The 23,829-nt window shown below is 37.4% G+C and overlaps 2 protein-coding genes and 1 long non-coding RNA gene across 8 annotated transcripts in view; all 3 read left to right on the plus strand.

Annotated features, from left to right (window-relative positions):
• Positions 1–2,567, plus strand: part of Sf3b1 (splicing factor 3b subunit 1) — a 40,524-nt gene extending 37,957 nt beyond the window's left edge. For both annotated transcript variants that reach the window (XM_089249162.1, XM_089249170.1), the window contains one exon: positions 2,028–2,567. In XM_089249162.1, the coding sequence (XP_089105288.1) occupies positions 2,028–2,186 (159 nt within the window). In that variant the 3' untranslated portion in view covers positions 2,187–2,567. The remainder of the gene's footprint in view (positions 1–2,027) is intronic.
• Positions 2,568–12,654: 10,087 nt separating this feature from the next.
• LOC149088707 (uncharacterized) lies at positions 12,655–15,214 on the plus strand. Its single transcript, XR_016195034.1, has 2 exons — positions 12,655–12,898; positions 15,015–15,214. It is a non-coding gene; the product is annotated as an uncharacterized LOC149088707 (long non-coding RNA).
• Positions 15,215–19,233: 4,019 nt separating this feature from the next.
• Positions 19,234–23,829, plus strand: part of LOC149088708 (tubulin monoglutamylase TTLL4-like) — a 61,887-nt gene continuing 57,291 nt past the window's right edge. Inside the window, exon 1 of one of the 5 annotated variants that reach the window (XM_089249189.1) lies at positions 19,234–19,379. The gene's annotated coding sequence lies outside the window, so the exon portion shown is untranslated. Of the gene's footprint in view, positions 19,384–19,732; positions 19,932–20,000; positions 20,020–23,829 lie in introns of those variants that run through there. The other 4 variants (XM_089249193.1, XM_089249202.1, XM_089249210.1 and 1 more) reach the window with 4 other exon arrangements.

Genomic DNA, 23,829 nt, shown 5'->3' on the forward strand with positions numbered 1-23,829 from the left:
TGAAGTAATAGATATTGATTTGAGTTAAGGGTGTCGGAGAGGGGACCAGTTTTGTTGATGGGAATAATTTTATTGATTTTCCAATCAGTGGGGAGGATGGCGGTGTTCAGTGAGACATTAAATAAGATTAGAAGATAGTCAGAGATTTCTTCAGTGCAATTTTTGAGAATGGAGTTTGGAATGTCATCGGGACCTACAGAATGGGGTTTCAGTTTTTTTAGTAACTTTAAAATACCTTCTTTAGTGTAAAGGACCAGATTTGAGTTATGGATAGAATCGACAAATGAGTGGTGGAGTGGGATATATATATATATATATATTTTTAAAAAAAGCTGAGCAGAAAGCCAAATTGAACTCAGTAGCAATAGCTGAAGGAGAGAAGACGTTTTTATTTGAGATTTTGATTCAACATTCACATTTAGGTCTGAAAAAGTTCCAAAATTTGGTAGGATTTGTTTTTAAGTAATTTGGTCAAGAGTGGGATAGGTACTTGGACTTGTGGGTAGATATGAGGTTCTTGAGACTCCGAGTGGAGGTAGAAATTGATGATTTGAGTGCATTAGATTTGTTGGATTAACAATAACCCAATAATTAATAATCTTATAAAAATTTAATGCAAACATGTAAATATTTTTGAATGAAAATTCAGTTTACATACATTGGTTTACTTCTTCACAGAGGCTTCAATTTATTTATTCAAGGATTTGTGTGTGTGTGTGTGTGTGTGTGTGTGTGTGTGTGTGTGTGTGTGTGTGTGTGTGTGTGTGTGCGCGTGCGCGTGCGTGCGCGTGTGTGTGTGTGGAAATTTATTATGTATTATAAATAAACAATAATTTCTTTGGATATGTTTATTACATATTAGGTATAATACATATATTGCATATCTAAGTTCATGGTTACATTTTCTGTTTGCGGTTTCTTGTAACATTTTAATATGTGAATCTCGTACCTAAATGCTTACATAAAAAAAGGTGTTTGTGATTCCAAGAAATTATCACATTTTTGCACCCAAAAAAATCATTTAAAAATACTTCAAAATATACATATTCTAAGCACTGCACTATGCAGCAATTTTTGGAATACATAAACTAACCTTAAAATAAAATTTTAACCTGAAAGCAACATATTTTCTTCAAAAACAATTTTCCCCCCAAAAAACCCAGCCCTGGGAGCAAATTTGACAACCCTGCCAGAGAAAGGGTTCCGCGAGTCAAAAGTGGTTGAGAATCGCTGAATTAAGAGATTTGCCGATCTCAGAAAGTTGCTTCAGGAGGGAAGAGAGTGGGGAGGAGCTCGTGTGGCCTGAGCTCTCTAGGTTCCAGTGCCTATGAGGCACTGTTTAATGAACCTTCATTGTATTATGATTATATTGTCCTGGGGGAGGGGACACTCTCCATCCTTCCCATTGCAAAGCTAAACATTCATCACTATTGACAAGCTTCAAGCCAATGATGGCATGACAGTCTGTGAAGCAGACTGGCCATCACCAGTTTAGGCGAAAAAAATTCCCAACCCAATCTATTGCTGAAAATTACCAATAGGCGAGAAATATTGAGGGCTTCTATAAATCTCTGTACATTAGAATTTCATTAAAAAAATGTTTAAAGTAACAAAAATGTCTAATAAATGTGGTGGATTCATAGAAACATGATTGAAAAAAAAATCTTCAGAAAGATGGACTGTTAAACTAGAAACAAAGTAGTTAATTTTATTGTAGAAAGTTGGCAATGAAATACCAGTCATGCCATACCAGTACAGCAACCGATGGGTAAAAGGGGTAAAATAATGGTGATCTAAATGGACTGCCCTGATTCTGTATTACTGACACATGGCTTTTTAACATTATATGGTCAACACTTATTTTTATGAACTCAAACAGACTTGAGTAATTAGTTTGTAATTGGGAAAGGCGTCGAAAAAGAAATGCCATATTTTGTTTAGGACAAGTGAACTAGTTTGTAAAAACATGTTGGTTTATATAAAAAAAAAAATTCTGTATTTGATTGCCTTTCATATTTTTATTTCAGGGATTGTTCCATCCAGCTCGCAAAGTCAGAGACGTCTACTGGAAGATTTATAACACCTTGTATATTGGAGGTCAAGATGCTCTAGTTGGTGGATATCCACGCATTCCAGATGATTCGAGAAATACTTTTATTCGTCACGAATTGGACTACATTTTGTAACAGAATCAATTTGATTAATCTATTGTTTTAGTGCAAGGGGGGAAAAATCAAAGTTGTATGACTTTTCAAACAGTTTTGTTGTATACACATACTAATACGCATATTAATCATTGGAGTATTTCTTGAACATGGATTCACAGGTATGGATGGCATTGTGGAAATGCCTTTTTATCATTAGCCCTCCCATTTGTACTTTTCTTGGAGATCTATTGAAAGACGTTTTGTTGTTTTGATGCACATTGTCAACTTCTGCATTAGATGTACATTTATTTGGATTTTTGATTGGTTATATGTTGAAGTTCTTGTAGTCTGTATTATTTGTATCTGATGAATTTAAAATTGTAAATTTTTAGAGATGAATAAATATGTGTATGTTGTGTACATGTGGTTGTAGTTTTAAAATATTTTTATGACAAAACTGGTTTTCAAAATAAATGTCAGATATGTATTGCTAACATCCGCTCTGTTCATGACTGGCGACAACAACAGATCATTTGGAAATTTTTTTTTATTCAGACGAGAAATGGAAATTGAGTGCCCAAATGTATAGTATAAGAATTTTTTTTTTATCCATTACCGCTCGGCTTTGCACCCTTGTGACGTCAAAGTAACAGACAATACATAAGAAAAAACTGGCTGTATGAAGAGATATTGATGTTTAGGAAAGGAAAATTCATCTCTGCTCTCATGACGACACAAACCATGGTCTCGTATGTTGGACGAGTGCTCTACCACTAAGCTATGAAAGCATAATTTTCCTGTCTTTGGAGCAGAAATGCATGCTGAATAGTTCCATGTGATGGATGGCAACAACATTCTGCTAATACCAGATTCATCGAAAGACTGGTTATTTGTGGAGATGAAGATTACAAGGAAGAAAATTCATCACTGCCCCCACTGGGACTCGAACCCCGGTCTCTCGCTTTCTGGACGAGTGCTCTACCATCTAAGCTATGGCAGCAGATAGAATATTTCAACCTTGGAGCGTATATATACGTTGAAAGGCACCGTACATGGACGGCGTCAACAATCAACTAATAGCTCGTGAATGACAAAGGCCAACCAGATGGCCATATGCATAAGTGGAGAGGACGTTTCTATATGCATATGGCCATCTGGTTGGCCTTTGTCATTCACGAGCTATTAGTTGATTGTTGATGCCGTCCATGTACGGTGCCTTTCAACGTATATATACGCTCCAAGGTTGAAATATTCTATCTGCTGCCATAGCTTAGATGGTAGAGCACTCGTCCGGCAAGCGAGAGACCGGGGTTCGAGTCCCCGTAGGGGCAGTGATGAATTTTCTTCCTTGTAATCTTCATCTCCACAAATAACTAGTCTTTCGATGAATCTTGTATTGACAAGTGGAGAGGACGTTTCTATATGTATTCTGCTAATAGCTCACAAATGACATCAAAGGCCTCCAGATGGCAATGTATATGTAGAAAAAGATTCTACTTGTGTTGATGTAATATATATGGGAAAACTGGCTGTATATAGAGATACATTGATCTTTAGGAAAGGGAAATTTATATCTCTGAGTTTCTGTAAGATTCTTTCTTTTTTTCAAACCGAGCACAACTCAGGTTGAGTGCGTCTCTAGTGTTGTGTATGATTTTTCAGTGCTGCCATCTATATCTCAGAAGTGAAGTGAGTGATGTGTTCTGTAAGAGACTGTTATTTTACTACTTAACCATACACGCATCTCGTACACATTCCTCTTCAGAATTTCTGATGAATCAGCACATGCCGGAATGTGTGGCCTCTAACTTATCTATGTTGTAGAGTTGTGCTTGTTTCCTGATTATGCTGCCAGATAAGTTTCCGCCCTGGGCAGATTCGCTTCCCCTTAGAGATCAACCTGGTGGCCACAGGCTCCCAAAGTAGCTGGGTTACAAGAACATGCCAACTTTGTAGCCATCATGCTGCCAGCTGTCTTATATTTTCTGAAGTAAAGATGGAAATGGTTCTTTTACTAAACCACACATGCACCTCGTCCATATTCTGCAGAACGTCTAACGAATTGGTACATGCTGGAATGTGTGTTGTAAATCTAACGTGAAGTTTGTTTCTGTGTAATGTGTTGTCATGCTGCTATCCATTTCTTGAGCTAAGTGAAGTGTGATGATCGAAGATTTGTACCATTATATAGCCCTGTTGCTCTCTGGCGAGACATTTTAACAGGGAGATGACATTGGCTCACATTCGCTACTCAAAGTTGGGAACCACAGTAAACAGACTAATCACAAACTCAGCTGATCACCACTGGTGCTGGTAGGATTCGAACCTAGTTCTCCGCAACTCGAGTCCGTCACTGACCACTCGACTACCATAGCGGCAGTTAATTTACCGCCGAGCGCCATCTAGTGATGGTGATGGGACTTGGAAGAGTTGGGAACGAAAAGTTGTCCCAATTTTCTAGGGCCGTATCTATCGCCCGAAAAGGGGGAGTCTTGCATGACGTGAAAACGTTCTCTTAGATATGGTAAGCCATAGGCGGAGATAGACTTAGAAGTCTGGGGGAAGCACCATGATGTCAATTCTTATATATGCATTAAATCAGTCGACTCCACCTTGGACGCTGGGGGGGGCATTGTCCCCGCCCATGTGGTAAGCCCGCCGGAAAAGGTTTATGTTGCGATTATACTATTGTGTTAGGATAGGGGGATGGGGTGAGAGATGAGTCCCCTATCAAATATTGCGATAATTATTTGCACAACCATGTGTGGATGATACTCAATTATAACTCCACCAAGAATGAACGCTGCCCCCCCCCCCCCCGTGTATAGTGTATTTTTGAAAATACACTAAAAATGGCATATATATACATACATATAGTATATATTTCTTGCCCCCTCTCCCGGAAAAAGTTGAAATGACGGCCCTTGAGAGATGAAATATATTTACCATAGCACAATCCCTTAATATAGGGCAGGGGTGGCCAACATAGTGGTCATGGACAGCTATAGCATCAGTGGTGCAACTTTGATGTATAAGCCGCTCCATTGCTAATTGAATTAATTAGTTATTAAATTAATTTCGTCACTAGAAATAAGTTGGTAATGAAGAAATCTGCTGTTGGAACCGATAGGTTAAATAATGATCACAAATTCAATTTTTTCACGGTACTTTTACCTTGTCGCGGGCTGCGCAAAATTACTTCATGGGGCCGCATGTCAGGTGTTGGCCACCCCCATATATATTATTGGTGCTACCATCTATTCTAAATTATAAAGACTACTCATGGGGTGATTATCAATTTTGGGCTAGGGAGCAAAAACTTCTATCAGTTTAGCTCCCTATAAACAAAAATCCTCATAAACTGAGCTAGATGTTTGAACTATAAGTTCAGTTGTTTCTTGAGTACACAAGGAAACGTTCAAAACAAGTGACCTTAAAAAACGCAGACGACAAGTAAAGTTCCCATCCATTAATTTATAGTATTGGTGCTGCCATCTACTCTAAAATATAAAGACGATTCATATGGGTGATTATTAATTATGATCAAGGGAACAGTCTATTCAGTTTAGGTCCCTATTAATAAAAACTCATAAACTGAGCTGCTTGTTTGAATTAAAAGTTCAACTGTTTCTTGACTGCACAAGGAAATGTTAAAAACAAGTGACTTTAGAAAACGCAGAGGACAAAAATATTTTTTATTGATTAATTTGTACTACTGAGCTATAAGTAAGCTAACCATATTTTTTCGAGAGAAATACGGGACGCCGGGATTCCAAATACGGGACATCGCCAATTATCGCCAAAACCAAACACAGTTGCCAAATATTGTTGAAATTACGGAAAAATCACAATGGCGGGAAATGATGCATTACTGCAAATTGCAGTGGATTAAAATGTATTCCACGGAAAAAAAAAGTTTACCAATGCAAATATGGGAGATTAATATTCCCATATATAGTTGTAATTATCATAAAATAATTTATGAGTTGAAAAATAATTTCAATCTTTGACTTCAATAAGGAATAAAAATTCAAGTAGGCTTCGTGTGAGATACGGGAAAAACCGGGACACTTTTGCGAAAAAGTCGGGACGGCCAAAGAAACAGAAAATACTGGGACTGTCCCGGGAAATACGGGACGTATGGTCACTCAGTGATTTGCAATATTGGTGCTGCCATCTATTCTTAATTATAAAGATGACCCATGGGGAGGGGGTGACTATTAATTTTGCGCAAGGGAGCAGAAAAACTTCTACTCAGTTTATTTCTTCTACTCAGTTTCATTCCTCCAGTTACTTTCGTTGTCACAAAGTCCGAAGAAAATGGAGTTTATATATATACGATGTTTGGCTTATACCAGAGCAAGTTCTTATACGGCCGTATTCACCGTCCAGGTTCAGAACGCGATCCAGGTTCTAAACCGCATTTCACCTCAAAATTGGTATTCACCACCCCTGAATCGAGATCTACGGACCAGCTTTTCGAGCCTGAAACTGAACCTCCGATATCGGCGATCCAGCAGGGTCAAAGCCGCTTGTAAGTAACTCTTAATGCAGCTTTGAGCAGGGTGGATGGAAGCTAAGCGGAGTGATCACAGGTGGTTGGTGTTACGCCCCTCTCGCTCTGCGTTAGTGCCTTACCCTTTATTTAATTTTTCACTAGTGTTTCCCTCTTTAAGTACAGTTTTATTTATTTATTTGTTCCGAAGGAATAATTTTATTTAATTTCCTGAAGTGAAGGATCAAGGCTCTTGGTTAGGGCTCTGCCCGTTTCCGGGGTCTAGTTTGACTCCGTCAAATGTGCAGCTATGGCTGTTCAAATAGATACACAGCCAGCGGTCAGTGCAGACAAAATCTCGTCTACAAGTCATAATTGGAATTCTCCATTAACTGATGAAGACATCTTGGACGGTTTTGGTGAGTCCCCTCGTATTTTGCTAACTTTCAAGTTTTCGGGTGCAGAAATTATTCCCAGATCCAGGCCTTTGTGCCTGAAAAAGGATATCTGCTCTAAAATCACTGATCCTAAACACATCTCAGAGATTCGATTCACACGCTCAAGTGAGCTGTTAATCTCTACGGAAAATATTCACACTGCGAAAGAGATAAATAGGATTGATAAAATTTTGAACATTCCCGTTAAATCGGTCCTTTTGAAGGATTCGATTACCTCCAAATTTTTGCTAAATATTCCGTGTGATATTGCAGTAGTGGAAATTGCGGAAGAACTGCAATCGGAGGGGTTACAGGTCATCGGTATTCGAAGATTTATAAAAGAAAGAATTCCCTTACAAACTGTTCTGGTTACGATTCTTGGCAGGAACATTCCGCCGGAAATAAAGTTATGGTTCTTGATATTTCGGCCACGTAAATTTATTGAGCGTCCTAATCAATGCCTTCGGTGCTGGAGCTTCTTTCACCGCTCAAAGTTTTGTAGAGTATCATCTCAGATCTGCAAACGATGCGGCCAAAATCATAACCACGAAACCTGCCAAAACCCTATCTCCTGCATTAACTGTAAGGCTTCCACTCATCTTGCCTCTGACCGTCAGTGCCCTGCTTATGTCTTGGAGTCAAAAGCATATCACTATAAAGCCGATCATCATGTTCCAATAAACATCGCTCGAGAAAGATGTAAAATGAATTCCTCTTCATATGCTGCTCGGACCAGCATTTCCATGTCATCTGACTTCAGTGCTCTCAAGGCCGAGATCAGTTCCCTGGTCCAAGCGGAAGTATCGGCCATTAAAGAAATTGTACTTAAAGATCTGAAAATAAGTCTTCAGGAATCGCTGAATGACTCTATTAGAGCGCTTATTCCTGAAATAGTCAATTCGGTTAACCTAGCTGTACATAAGGTGAATATAATACCGTCACTTAATTCGAATGTGAATATGGACACTTCTGGTCCTTCGACTGCTATTTTCAATCAACCTTTGCCCCCTGAGCATAATGACGACAGTGACTTTTCTCAAGATCCTGAATCGAATATTTTCTACACGTCTCCTGCGGAAAGGGTTAAACAAAGACGATTAGCTAAGAGACTGAAAAATGACTCAGCCTCAAATGTGAAAACTTAGTTTTCACTTAATTTCGTTTTTTGTCTCCCCCCCCCCTTTTTTTTCCCCCCTTCTCGCTTAAAGTTTGTTCCTCGCTTGATCTTTTTTCCTTTCTCTCTGTTATCGAGTTTGATAATGGTTTTTCTTTACCTCATTTAGAGCTGACAAGAGTTCAGTATTCTTATTGTTGTGATCAAATCGAGTTTGGTTTGGTTTTTTTTTCTTTTTTTTTTTTTTTCCCCCTCCCTTTCCTATTGTGTTTTTCTCGCTTGATATTTCCTTTTTCTTTCTCAAAAAATAAGTGTTTTTTATTTTTTTGTGTTTTTTTTATTTTTATTTTTTCTGTGAATTTGATGCTTTTTCCCTATATTCAGTTCAATATATTTTTCTAGTTAATCCTTTCCAAAAAAAAAAAAACTATGAATAATATGAATTTTAGAATTCTTCAATGGAATGTCCGAGGCATCAAGTCCAAATCATCCTTTATCAGAAATTTTTGTTTAAACTATGATATGTTATGTTTACAGGAGACTTTTCTGGAACCGAAGGACCATTTTTTTCTTGCCGGTTTTCAGATATTTAGAAATGATCGACTTCTCCCAGGTGGTGGTTTAGTGACCGCGGTGAATTCATCTCTTTCCTCATCTTTGATATGGAAAATTTCCGACCCCTTTTTTGAAATTATGATTGTTCAAGTCTTTCTAAATAATTTTTCTATGTATGTTGTTAATTTTTATCGTCCTCCAGGTGTTTTCAATATCGCGGCTATTGACAATATTTTCTCATACATCTCTGGGAATTTCATCATAATCGGAGATTCCAACAGTCATCATCCAAACTGGGGAGGACATATTGTATCTCCTGCAGGTACTATGTTATTTAATTGGTATCTTAATCATAACCTTTGTCTAGTTCCTCCATTTTGCCCCACCTTTTATAGCAAAGACTCACAATCTTATATCGACTTATGTTTCTGTAGTCCAGGTCTTTATAGATATATTATCTGGACTCCCTGTGAATCCTTATTCAATAGTGATCATTTGCCAATTAAAATTTCCGTCTCTTTGAATAAACAATTCATATCTCAGGAATTCCGTTTCATTAAATGGTCAGCGGTAATGGCAGGTCTCTCTGCCATCCCCGCTACTAACGATTTCGACAATATCTACAATCATGTTGTTTCCATTGTTAACTCAGCTAGGTACTCTGTGTACCGGAAGAAACAACCTTGGCTTAAGTTGGATAAAGAAGGGCGTATTGCTCTTATCGAAAAAAAACGGGCTTTCCGCTTATTTCGCCGTGTGCCCTCTCAGGACAACTGGTTTAAATATAAAAAATTAGCTTCTGTTTTTCGTCGCCACCTTCGCATTCTACGGTTGAAGACTCTGGCTCAAGAACTTCATCCTTTTACGCAGCCCTCAGCTCTTTTTTCTGTCTTGCGTAGACACCGTTATATCGTGGCGAAAACTTGGGATGATTCCAGGCATATTTTCAAGATTGCTAATAATAGTTATGTCGATCCTCTCGTACAGATCCAACTTTTAAAATTTAACCATTTCTCTTCACCTGGCCGATCTCACACCGTTACTTTTTATGGTCCTCCTCGTGAGTTCCAGGCTCAGATGGATGCACCGTTCACTCCCACGGAAATTCGTAGAGCCATTTCTTCTGGTCGCTCAACGACCCCTGGTCCAGATGGTGTTCCATTGAAGGTATATAAACTCCTTCCAAATAAGGGGATTGAATTTCTGAATGCATTTAATACCCTTTGGTCTTCATCGCTGGTGCCGCCGACTTTTAAAGAAGGACGTATTATTTTTATTCCCAAGTCAGGAAAACCAACAAATGATCCGAAGAACTTTCGTCCTCTGACCCTTATAAACACTATTAGCAAAATCTTTGAGCGAATCATTCTTTTTAGGATCACCTGGATTGCATTACGATTTGAGCTCTTTCCAAAAAACTTTTATGGTTTTCGACCAAAAACTGGTGCTGAGGTTTGCATGAAAGATATGGTGTTCTCCATTTCATATGCCCTCCAAAGGGGCTATACTAGCTACATTATTGCTCTAGATTTGAGAGCTGCTTATGATTCTGTGAGACATGATTTGCTCATTGTCAAATTAGCCCGCTTGGGCTTTCATGGTAAATTTTTAACTTGGCTCTTTAATTATCTCTCGAACCGTAAACATGTCATTCATTGGAGGGGTTCCAGATCTGGTGCTTTTGCTCCCAATTGCGGTCTTTTACAGGGTTCCACCCTCTCCCCTGTACTTTTCACTCTGTTCACACTAGATATAACCTCATATATTAATTCTGACATTAATTTTTTTATGTATGCTGATGATATTTTTCTTCAGATGAATGCGTTAGATGGGAAGTATGCTGAGTCTAGATTGATGAACACCCTGCCTAACATTCTCAGATGGGCTGAAAATAGTGGTTTGTGCATCTCTCTATCCAAATCTCGTTTTTCTATTTTTTCACGGAGACGTCCTCCATACTTTCCTTCTTTCAGCATTAATGGCGAATCCATTCCGTTTGATCCGTATTTGAAAGTTCTAGGTGTTCATCTGGATTGTACTCTCACCTGGAAAAAACAATTATCATCTCTGCGTTCTAAGGGCACTCTATCTTTAAACATTTGTCGCTCCATCTCTCACTCCTCAAGAAATATTCCTTGCAAGTTCCTCAAACCTGTGCTAATGAGCATCATTGGAGGTACCATTGGTTACGGAGCTGTGGCTTGGTTCAATGCAGCCAAATCTTCTCTCACTAAGATAAACACCATTTATAACTCCTCGATGAGATCTATCTTAGGCCTCCCTACGTCAACTCGCATAGATAAACTCAGAACCATTCTCGCCCTACCCTCCTTTCAGGATTCTATTCTCTTCAGAATTGGGTTATCTTGTATTTCTGCCACAGCCTCTCCCACGCAGGGTCACTCTAACCATATGGATTCGGGTTTTTGTCGCCTCTCTCCATCTTTGGCTAGGAAAATATCACAGTTCAATAATACCATTGGTTTTTCCCATAGGTCCATGTTGCGTCCAATTTATTCCTTTTGGCCGTGGATACCCTCAAATATTTATTTCATATCGGAGGGTCTTAATTTTCAAAAAACTAAGTCTACCATCCCTTATCAAGCAATATTCCAAGAGTACATTGAGTCTCTGCCGCTGAATGCTCATGTAATTGCTACAGATGCATCTAAATCATCTCAAGTGGTTTGTGGAGCTTTCTGTTTGGTTACTAGAGTTATCAAGTCTTGGTTCATTAATAAAGACTCCTCAGTTTTCACTGCGGAGGCCCTTGCTATTACTTTGGGTCTCAGATCCTTCATTCAATCGTCTAATTCTTCAATATTCATATTTACGGATTCCAAATCAGTCATCATGGCTCTCGACAATTTCTCTATTCATTCATCTACGGTGACTCATCTCCTGTATGCTCAACTGGTTCATACTAGTTCTTTGGTTAACAGCATATCACTAATTTGGGTCCCAAGTCATTCGGGCATTACCATTAATGAAACCATTGACAATCATGTTCGTACTGTAGCTTCTTCTACTGTTGATCTTCTACCTTCTAGCCTTTATGTGGAGGACATTCGTTCGATTTACTATCGCTACTTCAAGGAAAATATTCGCAATGCTCTTTTCTTATCTATTCCTGAGTTTAGCTTCTTCTATAACTGCTGCCAGAACTTCTCCCCTTTGTTTTCGAACAGAAGGTTGGAATGTTTATTTTACAAACTCATTTGCAATAGAGCTCCCTTGAACGAATACCTACATCGTATCAGGAAAATGGCTAACCCTCTCTGTCCACAATGCAAGATTCCTGAAACTTCATCTCATTTTTTGTTTTCTTGTATTGGGTTCTCCCAGGTTCGGTTCTCAACTTTTAATTCTCTTTCTCCACCAGTTAGGTGTTGGTCCGAGTTCTGTTCAGGCAGACCTGAGAACATTATCTGTAGCTTTGAGAGGTTCGTTACCCTTAGTCAACGTTTTTCGTGAGTTTTTATTATTTTTTTTCTCTCCCCCTTTTCTTTCTCTCGTTTGGTTTTTGTCCTTTTCTGTCTTGGTTGTTTGGTTTCATTTTTGTTACCACACACTCATCCAGGGACTCCATGTCATCATATCATTCTAAAGCGGCTTAGCATCGTCCCCTAAGCCTGAAGACTTCTTCTCCATCTCATATAACATCTCCATCTGCGTTTGTTTCGTCTGGTTTTTTTTTTTTTTTTTTTCATACCCTTCTGAAGAAGAGGGAAGAATGGAAATTGCTGGAATTCCCATGTGTTCTGTGATTGATGACAGCTCTTTCGTTAGTATATTTTATAACATTTTCTATGCTTTTGTGGAATGTTTCTTTCTCTAACAGGGGATGGCCCGAAGGCATAAAGCCCTGTATAATTGAAGAAGAAGAAGAAGAAGAGCAGGGTGGATCGAGTTTCAGCGCATGCGCAGTGAACATTATCGTCGCTGCAAACACAAACATCGACATAGTAATGGCGGTCGCGCTGAATTGTTTTTACGATGACCCGGAATGAAATAGGGAATTTAGCATAATTTATTAATTATAAGGTGATGAGTGACCGCGTTTAGGTATTAAATATATGTTAAGTAATTATCCCCGATCAATGAAAGCTTTCAACTACTACTTGAAGCCATCAACAAGTGACGAAAGAACGTGAGTAATGATACTTTTCTATGATTTCCTTCAAATCTGAACTTCATTCGCTAACAAAATGATCATTATCAAATAATGATTATTTAATAATATGAGTAATATACTCATGTATTGATATTAATGACAAATTCGTCTTTATGGTACCTGAAACAGGGTCGTAGCGGGCAGGGCCGTCTTAAGAACACCATGGGCCCCCGGGCCAAGTGGCTTTTCTGAGGACCTACCAGGTAAATTACAGAAAATTTCAACCAAATCTCATTTTTGTGAGGCCTCTCTTCTCTCGAGGCCCCCGGGCCGTGCCCGGGTAGGTCCATCCGTTAAGACAGCACTGGTAGTGGGCTCTCTCGATGCAGATTTTTTTCTTGAGTGGGGGCCCCTGAAAGTATTATTATGTAAAATAAAGTGTACATTTTTGTGAGGGCCCCCATTCTCTCGGCCCTTGGGAAGTGCTCCGGTTGCCCCAGCTTATTTACGGTCCTGACCTAAAGGTTAAAATGGCAGGGTATAGTGTCACGCTTTTGACACTCTTTTCCTCTCTGAAAATAATGTATCATTGGTCTGAAAAGAAGTCATGAATATCTCTCTTGAATTGCAGGAATAGTCACTTGTATACAGTGTATACAAAAAATTTTTTTTTTTGTATTACTTGTATACAAAAATTTTTTTTCCCTAACCAGGACCATCTTAAGAGCATGATGGCCCCCCCCCCCGAGACAAGAAATTTTTCTGTGGTCCTACCTGGTAAATTGTAGAAAATTTCAACCAGATCTCATTTTTGTGGGGCCTTTTTTTCTCTTGAGGAGCCTCGTACATTAAGAACTCGCAAAATGTACTAGGCAAAAGCGATCATTACAGTAGTGCATTTTAATTCCTAAACAAAACAATATTCAACAACACTCTAAAATATAGATTTGTGTATGAAATGTTTTGTCTCTAATATGAAAATATTTATATTAATGCCAAGCAAAATATATTACCTTTTTTTAGCTTTTACCTCTTGGCAGGAATATATTTATTTGATACTTTGCTGATATTTTGCTGCTGTGTGTAAACATGACATTTTCCTTCTATATTCAGTCAATCTCGCTTATAACATTCCCATGTATAATATTTTCCTGCTTAGTACTCGAATTAATTTTTATTAAGATTTCCTGTTTAAAGCATTTTCCCCGCTTACATTTTTCATGGTAATTTTTTGAAAAAGAAAACCTTTATAAGCAGAATCCACAGTATTTGCACAAATGAAAACACGTGCACAACAAAAAATATTTTCTGTGATGCACTCTCATTATCCAAAATCATATAATTATCAGCTCATTTCATTCTATTTGTGCATCAGTATGTTGCGTATAATTATCAGTTCATTCGTTTATTATTTACAGTTAAACCTCACTACAATGATACTTGATATAAAAATAAATCCCTCTACATCAATATTTTGAAAGTCTTGTTTGGAAATTCCTATAGTATAATGTTAAACTGCTGCCACTCGATTACAGATGTGAGATGAGAATATTAATATGAGAAATAACTTGAGAATAATTATTATTTTTGATAAGAATATTCCCCAGTAATTCATAAAAGTAGTCTTTCCAAAGAATATTCTCTAGGATATTATATATAATTATATTATAAATAACTGGAGAATATTCTTATTAAGAATAATAAGAATATTCTCAAGTTATTTACAATAGTAGTCCTTCCAGCGTCCTTCGTTACAATATTCTCAAGAATTTTACATCTCTAATCTTAATACAACAGCAATCCCTCTACAATGATATTTTTTCTTGATTTGCAGAATATCATTTTATTGAGACTTTAGTGCGTGATCATACCTTTCGTGCTCAAAACACCAATTCAAAAATTCATGAAATTACTTTTTGGAACCTTATTTATGTGCAGTTCATGCCAGCATTGGGCAATGATTGAGTGAAATTTATAATATTTAAGTAATCTATCATTACATAACTAGTACCACGTGATTGCTGATTACATGTGCTTTATTCGTATTATGCAGTATGATTTCACTGTATTTGAAATCACAACACATGAGTATGATTTGCTTCATTCTTTAGGGAAATTTCTTTTCATGAAAACTATGTTTTTAATTTTTCAGATGAAACAAGTATTTGGGAGCAAAAGTAGGGTAAAAACACATCTATGATAAAATGTGGCCACTGAAGACGAGCTGACTCAATCATGGAAGAAAATCTCAATATTTATTTACAATGTTTGTGTGTGTGTTATACGTACCATTATTTTTTTTTAGCAATCTCAAATACTTCCATATAAATATGAATAAATTATTTTTGATAATTGATTTGTCGTTATTTCTTAAGTGAGGAAAATGTTAGCTTTTTTTTTTTACGTAGTTTGAATTTGTGCCTTAATTATGTTCAAGTTACAGTGCAAATTTTGAAAGTAACGAATTACTAGATTGTGATTATCATGTAAATACAGTATATATTTTAAAAAAATCCAGATTTAACTACCAATCCTGCTAGTAAAAAGAGGGATGGAAAATGATTTTGTTGATGAATAATGACGTTGAATCTATCAATATATGTCAAGTTTTTTTTAATTTTTAGTCTTGGCTATTAGTTTACCCTTTAGTTAAACATGATTCAAAGGCAATGCATTTTACACAAAAAAAAAAAAAAAATTTCCATACACTAATGCTTGTATTGATTGTCAGATTTGAAACTTTGTTTACAGATTTTTTATTTTTAAGAATCTTTCAGCTTCAAGGACGTCCTTTCAACTTATATTTAATAATATAATGAACTGTTTTGAACTGAATCTAACTTTTTATGTAAGCTAATCAAAAAAACTAGTACACATGTTGGAACAGTTTTTTGTTGAAAAGAAAACTGTTGGGTTTAGCATTTTATACATTGAGAGGGGGCACATCTTGTGTGTAGGAAGGATTGCATGCAACTATCATACAAGTTTCAACAAATTACAAAAAATCAGTCTCAGATATTAACTTATTTGGCTAATAGGAAATATAGCTATTAATGTTCAGTAATTTAATATTCAATGTGCATCACAAGAATTACTATTAGCATAAAAATTTTTTTTGGAAATCAAATTCACTGAATTTTGTATTTTTTCATTTTAATATGTGTATATAAAAATTTAATTTCAGGTACAAAACAATCATAATTTTAAAAATATTCAGATAAAAATTATTTTTTGAAAAATTTCCAAATTTATTAGTATTTTTTAAAATATAAATTTTACACAATTGCGACCGTCCTTTTTTCCTTCATTTCATTCACGATTAATAAAATTTGTATGTGCTGATACATTTTTTTCTTCTTCAAAGCAATGAAAAGCGCATATAAGCTGATTGTACGTGCGATATATAATTTATCTAATCTGAGAATATTAGCAATTTCGTAGCGAAATGAAAAACCATCATTATAGATATAGCGGAAGTAGGAAAGAAAACCGTAGCTGGAATGAAATGGAATTTCCATTAAAAAGGGGATGATAAAACCATATTTTGCTTATGGAAAAAAAAATTGTTGAAAAACGTAAACACAAGAATCCAACCGTTGAGTTTTCTACTTCATTAGAAGATCAAAAACCCTTCATCCAATCAGCGTCGGATCTACTTTCGCCAAGCTAATATACGCCAAATACTCGCCAACTGAACCGAGTTTCACTTGATACGCACTCGAGACTCACCGGTGAATGCCAAATTCGTTCTAAAACTGATCCGCGTTTCAGGACCGTGAGTGGTGAATACGGCCGATAGTGTGCTTAAGCCGGGTTTTCCTAGGAGCAGGTTTCCTTTCAGCTTTCAATGCAGTTTTCAATTCAGTCCTCTGTTTGTAGCACTTTGCAATAATTTTAGGCCAGCGAGGATTTCTATTCTTGAAATCAAGCAAAATCATTATAACGGGGATGAGAATAATACAAATATATAAATACAAAAAAACTCGTTGAAGCGGGGAATCCGTGAAATCGAGGTTTCACTTCATATAAAAGTGAAAAAAGGGATTTTCCTAGGAGCGGGAAAGCGCTTTGCGTCGGGCGTGATTGGCCGACTGCTTCTGGAGGAATCAAATGCGTCGTTCATTTCACGGATCTTCTTTTCACTTTTTTGTTGTGTTTTCTTTCCCTTTCTTTCTTTCCCTTTCTTTCTTTCTCCCTCTTTTAAGCCTGGCTTTTCTAGGAGCAGGTGTCCGGTGCCGTGCGCAACGTGAATCACCCAGCGTGACACGCCGTCCCCTGGCGTCATCTACTCTGTCGTCTGCATGCTCCGGTTTGAAGGGAAGTGAAAGAAAATACAGCAAAATGAAGGGAAGATCTGTGGAATGAGCGACGCAGGACGCATTTGACTCCTCCAGAAACAGTCAGCCAATAATGTCCGACGTAAAGCGCTGTCGTGAGCCGTATTGCGCTCTTTAGGAAAACAGTCATATTGCTTTTCTTACACGTGAGTGACGGCGTTTCGCGCTGGGTGATTCACGTTGCACGCGGCACTGGACTGCGTGTCACGCCGTCCACTCATCCTAGCGTGGTGCATCAGCTCAGGACAGCGTGTCGGACTGGGTGATTTACATTTTACGCGGCACTGAAAACCTGCTGCTAGGAAAACCTGGCGGCAGAAACCTATTACGATACGCGTTTGTGCTTTCCTAACGTGACGCATCAGCTCAGGGCGGTTAAGTCGGGTTTTCCTAGGACACAGCCAGCGTACGCCCCGAGGGGCGGGACGCTAGGACTTCAAGCATTATATTTCCTAGGAGACAGCAATATATATGATTGATCGATTTCCTAGGAGAACGTTTTTTGCGTCGAGTGAACCAAACTGGATCATTTCGCGTCGGCAGAAACGTGTTACATAATTACGATACGCGTTTGTGTTTTCCTAGTGTGGTGCATCAGATCAGGGCGGTTATACTATATAGTATATGGCCTTGGCATCAACTACTTTTTCATCTGCATTCTCCGGTTTGAAGGGAAGGGAAAGAAAACACACACAAGAGTGAAGAGAACATCGGCAAAACGCGCGGCGCACGACGCATTTGACTCCTCCAGAAGCAGTCAGCCAATCACGTCCGACGTAAAGCACTATCGTGAGGCGTATTGCGCTCTCTAGGAAAACAGTCATATTGCTTTTCTTATAATGAGTGGACGGCGTGTCGCGCTGGGCGAATCACGTTGCGCGTGGCACAGAAAACCTGCTCCTAGGAAAACCCGGCGTAAGGAAAGAAATAGAGAGCAGTCATTGGCATAAGCGGAGATAGACTTGGATGTCTGGGGGGGGGGGAGGCACGGTCATTATTTCTGAGGGGAGGTACGATGATGATGATGTCATTTCATATACATATATACATTAGATCAGTCAACTTCACCTTTGACGATGGGGGGGGGGGCCCACGCCCCCCCCTTATCTCCGCCCATGGTCATTGGTGAAAACTCTTGAAGTGGGTTTAAAACCCGCGTTTTCTATTTCCCATGTTGCGAACGGGGAATTGGGGAACCAAGCATCTAGTTGCAGCCCTGACTAGGATTAGGCTTTTTGCGCTGCGTGAACCGAACTGGATCTTTTCGCGTCGTCAGAAACGTGTTACATAATCACGCGATGCGTTATAGTGTTTTCCTAACGTGGCGCATCAGCTCAAGATGATTTAAGTATATGGCCCTGGCATCAGCTACTCTGTCGTCTGCATAATCGATCTTGTTTGAAGGGGGAAAAAAAAGAAAACACACACAAAAAAAAGATCGGCGAAACGCGCGGCGCATTTGACTCCTCCTGAAGCAGTCAGCCAATCTCGCCCGACGTAAAGCGCTGTTGTGAGCCGTATTGCTCTCTGTAGGAAAACAGTCATATATTTCTTTTCTGATTAGTGAATGGACGGCGTGTCGCGCTGGGCGGTTCACGTTGCGCGCGGCACAAAAAACCTGCTCAAGCCGGGTTTTCCTAGGAATAAGTATTTTGCTCCGCGTCAACCGAATGGTCTAACCATTTCGCGCCCGCAGAAACGTGTTACATAATCACGCTACGCCTTTGTGTTTTCGTATCGTGGCGCATCAGGACGACTATATTATAGTATATGGCCTTGGCATCAGGTACTCAGGCATGTGTCGTCTGCATGCTCCCGTTTGGAGCCACTGAGCTATAAGTAAACTTTACTTATAGCTCAGTGCTTGGAGCATGGAGGAAAGAATACTTGTACAGTTATTCTTTCCTCCATGGGTTTGAAGGGAAGGGAAAGAAAACACCCTGCTTTTAAATTTTTCTCAACGTCTTGTCGTAAGTTTATGCTACGAGTATTGCGATCTTTATCGTAAGTTCGGCCTTGGAAAAGCGCATGCGCTGGAGGCACGGTGTTTTTCTCGGACATGCGCTGCAGGATTTTGGACTCGGAGGAGCTGTGTTTTCTTTTTTTTTGTTTTTAAGAGTTTTACGTTCCTATTTTTCTTTTAAGATTAATTATTCAATAATCGCCATGATGCACACATCGTGAGTGAGTTTACATAATTTAGATTTACAAAGATTTTTAAAAATAATTCCATGATCATTATAAATTGTTTTTGTTTGTAAAATGCCGCAGAGTATCATGTTAAAATTTGTGTTGGGGCCCTATTTTTCTTTTAAAGCTATTTTTTTTTTCCAGAGAAATATAAAAAAATTAAAGCGATTAAACGCTTTCTGTTTCCTAAAACGCGAGAATCTTTCATAGACGTGTCTACGCCACTGTGAACTATACCACTCTTTTTCACGTGCGCGCACTTTTCACGAAGTACATGAAACTTGATAAATGGCGTTCATCTTCCCCGCTGAAACTTTCTCATTTCGAGAACTGTCGCCAAGTTGGCACCAAATAAGTTAAGATACCAATGCGTCCTTCCTCAATTATTTGGTATCTATGAATGAAATTAATGTATTTTAATGCTGGAATACATCTGCGATTCTATATTTTGCCCCCTCCCCACAATATATAAATTAATTAATTTTTTGTGGTTGCGTATTTGACGTCATTTCTCTTGGCGACATTGTGACAACATAGGAGCTGTACATATTTTCTTTTTTGTTTTCTCTTGGGTTGGACAGGAATAATGAATTAATATTGGCCTTGAAAAATATGCTTGTCGAAATTAATGTGTGATGATTGAATTAATAATTAATTTTTAATGCATATGTTTTATCATGTGTATGTTGTTTTATTTGAAATGTAAACAATGGGAAGAACTTTATTGTAATGCAAATAAATGTTTCATTGATTTTCAATATGTATAGGTATGCCCATTGTCTGTACAGTAAATTTATTGGGGGGGGGGGAAACACTGAATTTTCATGGATACTAATAAAATTCCTAAATATTTTGTTTTATAAAATGTGGTTATTATGAACACTACATATTCAGGGGGGGGGGGAGGGAGAGGAGAAACCTATTCAAATCGGACTATCCGCTTTGCTTACAAGTGATGGCATGTTAGAGAAAGGAAGAAAAGAAAAAACAAATGAAAAGGAAAACAGTGTATTACACTGGGACGTCATTTCAACTTTTTCCGGGGGGGGGGGGCAAAGAACATGTACTCTACGTATGTATATACACCATTTTCAGTGTATTTTCAAAAGCCGGGGTCAGGGGCCCCCAAGTGATGGGCCTGATCACATAAGTATAAGAGAGATATACCTATCCATATTATACTATTTTCTTTCTCTCTCTTATCTATAATACTTATATTTACGAGTAGGTACAAATTAGATTTCCCTTTTCACCCTCACCTACCTGTTTTCTTACGCTCTTAGATGTATATAGTCGAAGGATACACATAACTTTTTCCCCATGGGGTTGCAACAAAGCGTTGCAGTGATGAGGAGAGAAAACAGAACTTTTTTGAATTTACCCCACTGGCGTTTGGATACAATATTACGTTCTTGATCGTAAGTGGTTAATATGTCCTTGATATACAGTTGATCCCACATTAAACATTTATATGTATGTATATATAAACCCTGTTGTAAGTGGAGAAACACTTTAAGTAGGAAATCATGATGAGTATTAGTGAAAGAAAACAAAGTTATGGCAAAATTGTTTTGGATATATCTTATAACATGGACTTTTACAATACTCAGTGCTACCAGCAGGTTTTCTATATATCAGTGCCATCTTATTGCATGGGCTTACCAGGCTCAAGTACTCTGGCCTCAAATGCAGAGGAGGATGCCTCATGATAATAAGATCTGGTTAAAATTTTTGGAAATGAGTATGAAAATTGATAGGCAGATACTTCTAGCCAAGTGGGGAGCATTGGTAAAATCATTCGGTATGGGGTCTATGATGCTGTTAAGACGGCCTTGCTCTATATACTGGGAGCATTGAAGTAGTAACAAACCATTGTAAAGGAGTAAATAATATAATTCTGTAGAGCACAGGTGTATGGCCTGCCAAGGGTGTTCAAACTGGCAGCAAAAGGGTTTCCTGTAGCCTGTAGAAAAGTATCGCTACACAATACGGTCTGTAGCTACCTAAGCTGACCATAGTTCCATATGTTTTTCATTAATTAAAATGTAATTAACAAAAAAAACACCTTTCGTTAGACCAATGTATGTGATGAATGTACTATATTTCTTTTTAGTGAATTCCGTCCATTAACTAACACTCTTTAAGGCAGTGGAACAGGGCTCTTCAAAGTTTTTCACTAATATATTAATGAACACTCCTAGTTAGCGGACAAAAGTTACTGTCCCATGGATGGCCGTTATCAAAAGTAACAGTCTATTGCATTGTAATTATGATAATTATAAATTGTATTGTGAGAATCAGGACTTTAATCTGAATCCCTAATTTCAGTCATCCATAGAAATTTACGTAAGCTTTGTTGATATTAATGTAGTATGCATATGAAAAAACTGGAAATGTTTTCAAAAAAGTCAGGACATCCAATATCAAGGTGGTGTCCCAGAAAATACAGATCAGATTCTGATCTGCATTTTATGTCTTATATATATATATACTGATTTAATGTAAAATAGTTTTCTACTCTCTAAAGAATTATTTTCAACAATTTTTTTTTTCTTGTAAAATATACAATTTGAAAAAAAGAATGACATAAAAGCTGAAGTAAAAACTGTGGAATAATTTGATATTCTTTTGTTCAAGGTGATTATTGACCGTCCAACCAATATTTCTTTAACCCCTTATATCTTATATATGTGTATCAGGGTTGGCAGGCTTTTGACGTGTGGCAGTTTTTGACAGTAAACTTGTCAAGTCAAAAACCCTCTGCCAAAAACCTTAAATACTGTTTTGCAATACAAAAATTCTCATTGAAAATACACATATATATTACATGCAATGTTTAAAGTCACTATGACGGGCAAGAATAAATACTTAAAAAGGGTAAAAAAATTGACCCTGTGATCTCCTATTATACATATTTATAATAAACATCTCTGTTTTTCTTAGAAACACGGGTAATCAATACTGAACACACTATCAAACTTTAGCACAGGATATCAATAAATAAAATAGACCATAAAATTATATAGGCCTACTATATGTTCTATAATGTCAGTCGAGAAATTCAAAATTGTAAATTGTGATTAATATTTTGTTTTGGTTATTGTAATAAATTGGTGTTTAAAAAGAAATCATAATATATCAAAAAGTTTTTCATTATGTTATCAACCTATTGTGTTTGAAATATTATCTAAAAGTGTTCATTTAGGTTTTTGATTTTTTTTCCTACAGTTTTTGATGGTTTAAACCAGTTTTTGATGCTTGTCATGTCAAAAATCCAACCCTGATGTAAACATCTCTGCTGGGCTATTTTTATAATAGATAGGCATTTAAAAAGTTCTTTTATGCCATATATGTAATGCTGACTTTTGTTATTCAATTATGTAGATATTTGCTGATACTTAAAGCAATACTGTGCAGAACATTAGAATATATCTAGCGATCAAAATACAAAATTTTATGACTAAAATGACCTTTAACACTAAAAAGACGGGTTGGGAAACGGGGGGGGGGTGCATCATAAACAATGACGGGTCTGTGTGACCCCCCTCATTGTTTTTTTCTGGCAGTTTTTGAACATTTTAACATTTTACAGCATGATATAGGGTCAGGTGGGGTAAAATGGTCATAAAAAGAGATGTTTTCATCTTTGAAGAGGTATAACCATATGACTTTTTCAAAAATAGGATATCTTTTGGCTGATATTTTACATTACATTCTTAGAGAGTATATTAGCACATTTTTCAAAAATATTTTTTGAGTGTAACAGTTTTTTTTTCTGCAACTTTTTAGACCTCACTTTTATGACCACTGGTCATATACCCCACCCCATGGGGTAAAGTGAGTAGTGTATGGGGTAAAATGGTCATACCAAATAATAATGTATTATTGGTATGTATAGTATTTTTATCACAGAATAGAGTTATATCACAAAGAATTAGTTAATATATTTTAACATGATTTAATCCAATAAACAGGATGTTATTCAGATCTCTCATATTTTTATGGAAATCAGTTGACGTTTTGGTGTAGTTCTAGGTTTTCGTTGGTGGTTTCAATGTGGTTTGTGTTAATTGTCTGTAGTAGCATTTCATTTTGTATCAGCTGAGTCATTTTTAGAGGAATAATTTCATTCTGATTCGCACATCCATCATCAATGCTGTTGCTTACGGCACAAAGATTTTGCATTGGGTAGATTTCATTCTTTCTCACCTCTGAATTCTCATCATCAGCACTACTGTTTTTTCATACAATCTTTGCCAACTTCTGAAAAAGTTTTATCTTTGGCAAATCTGTATCTTTTTACCATTCCTACAGCAACCGAAAGCATGTGGATATTTCTACTTTGCAGGACAAACAATTTATCGGACAAAATAACAAAAATACTCTGCAACAAAAGCTGAGATTCGTGCTGACCGGCATATGCAGATAAGAATGAAGGTA

This window comes from Pholcus phalangioides, unplaced genomic scaffold, assembly GCF_987345545.1.
Source record: "Pholcus phalangioides strain wild (caught in Gottingen) unplaced genomic scaffold, Ppha-v1.0 ptg000003l_1, whole genome shotgun sequence".
NCBI classification, from domain to species: domain Eukaryota; kingdom Metazoa; phylum Arthropoda; class Arachnida; order Araneae; family Pholcidae; genus Pholcus; species Pholcus phalangioides.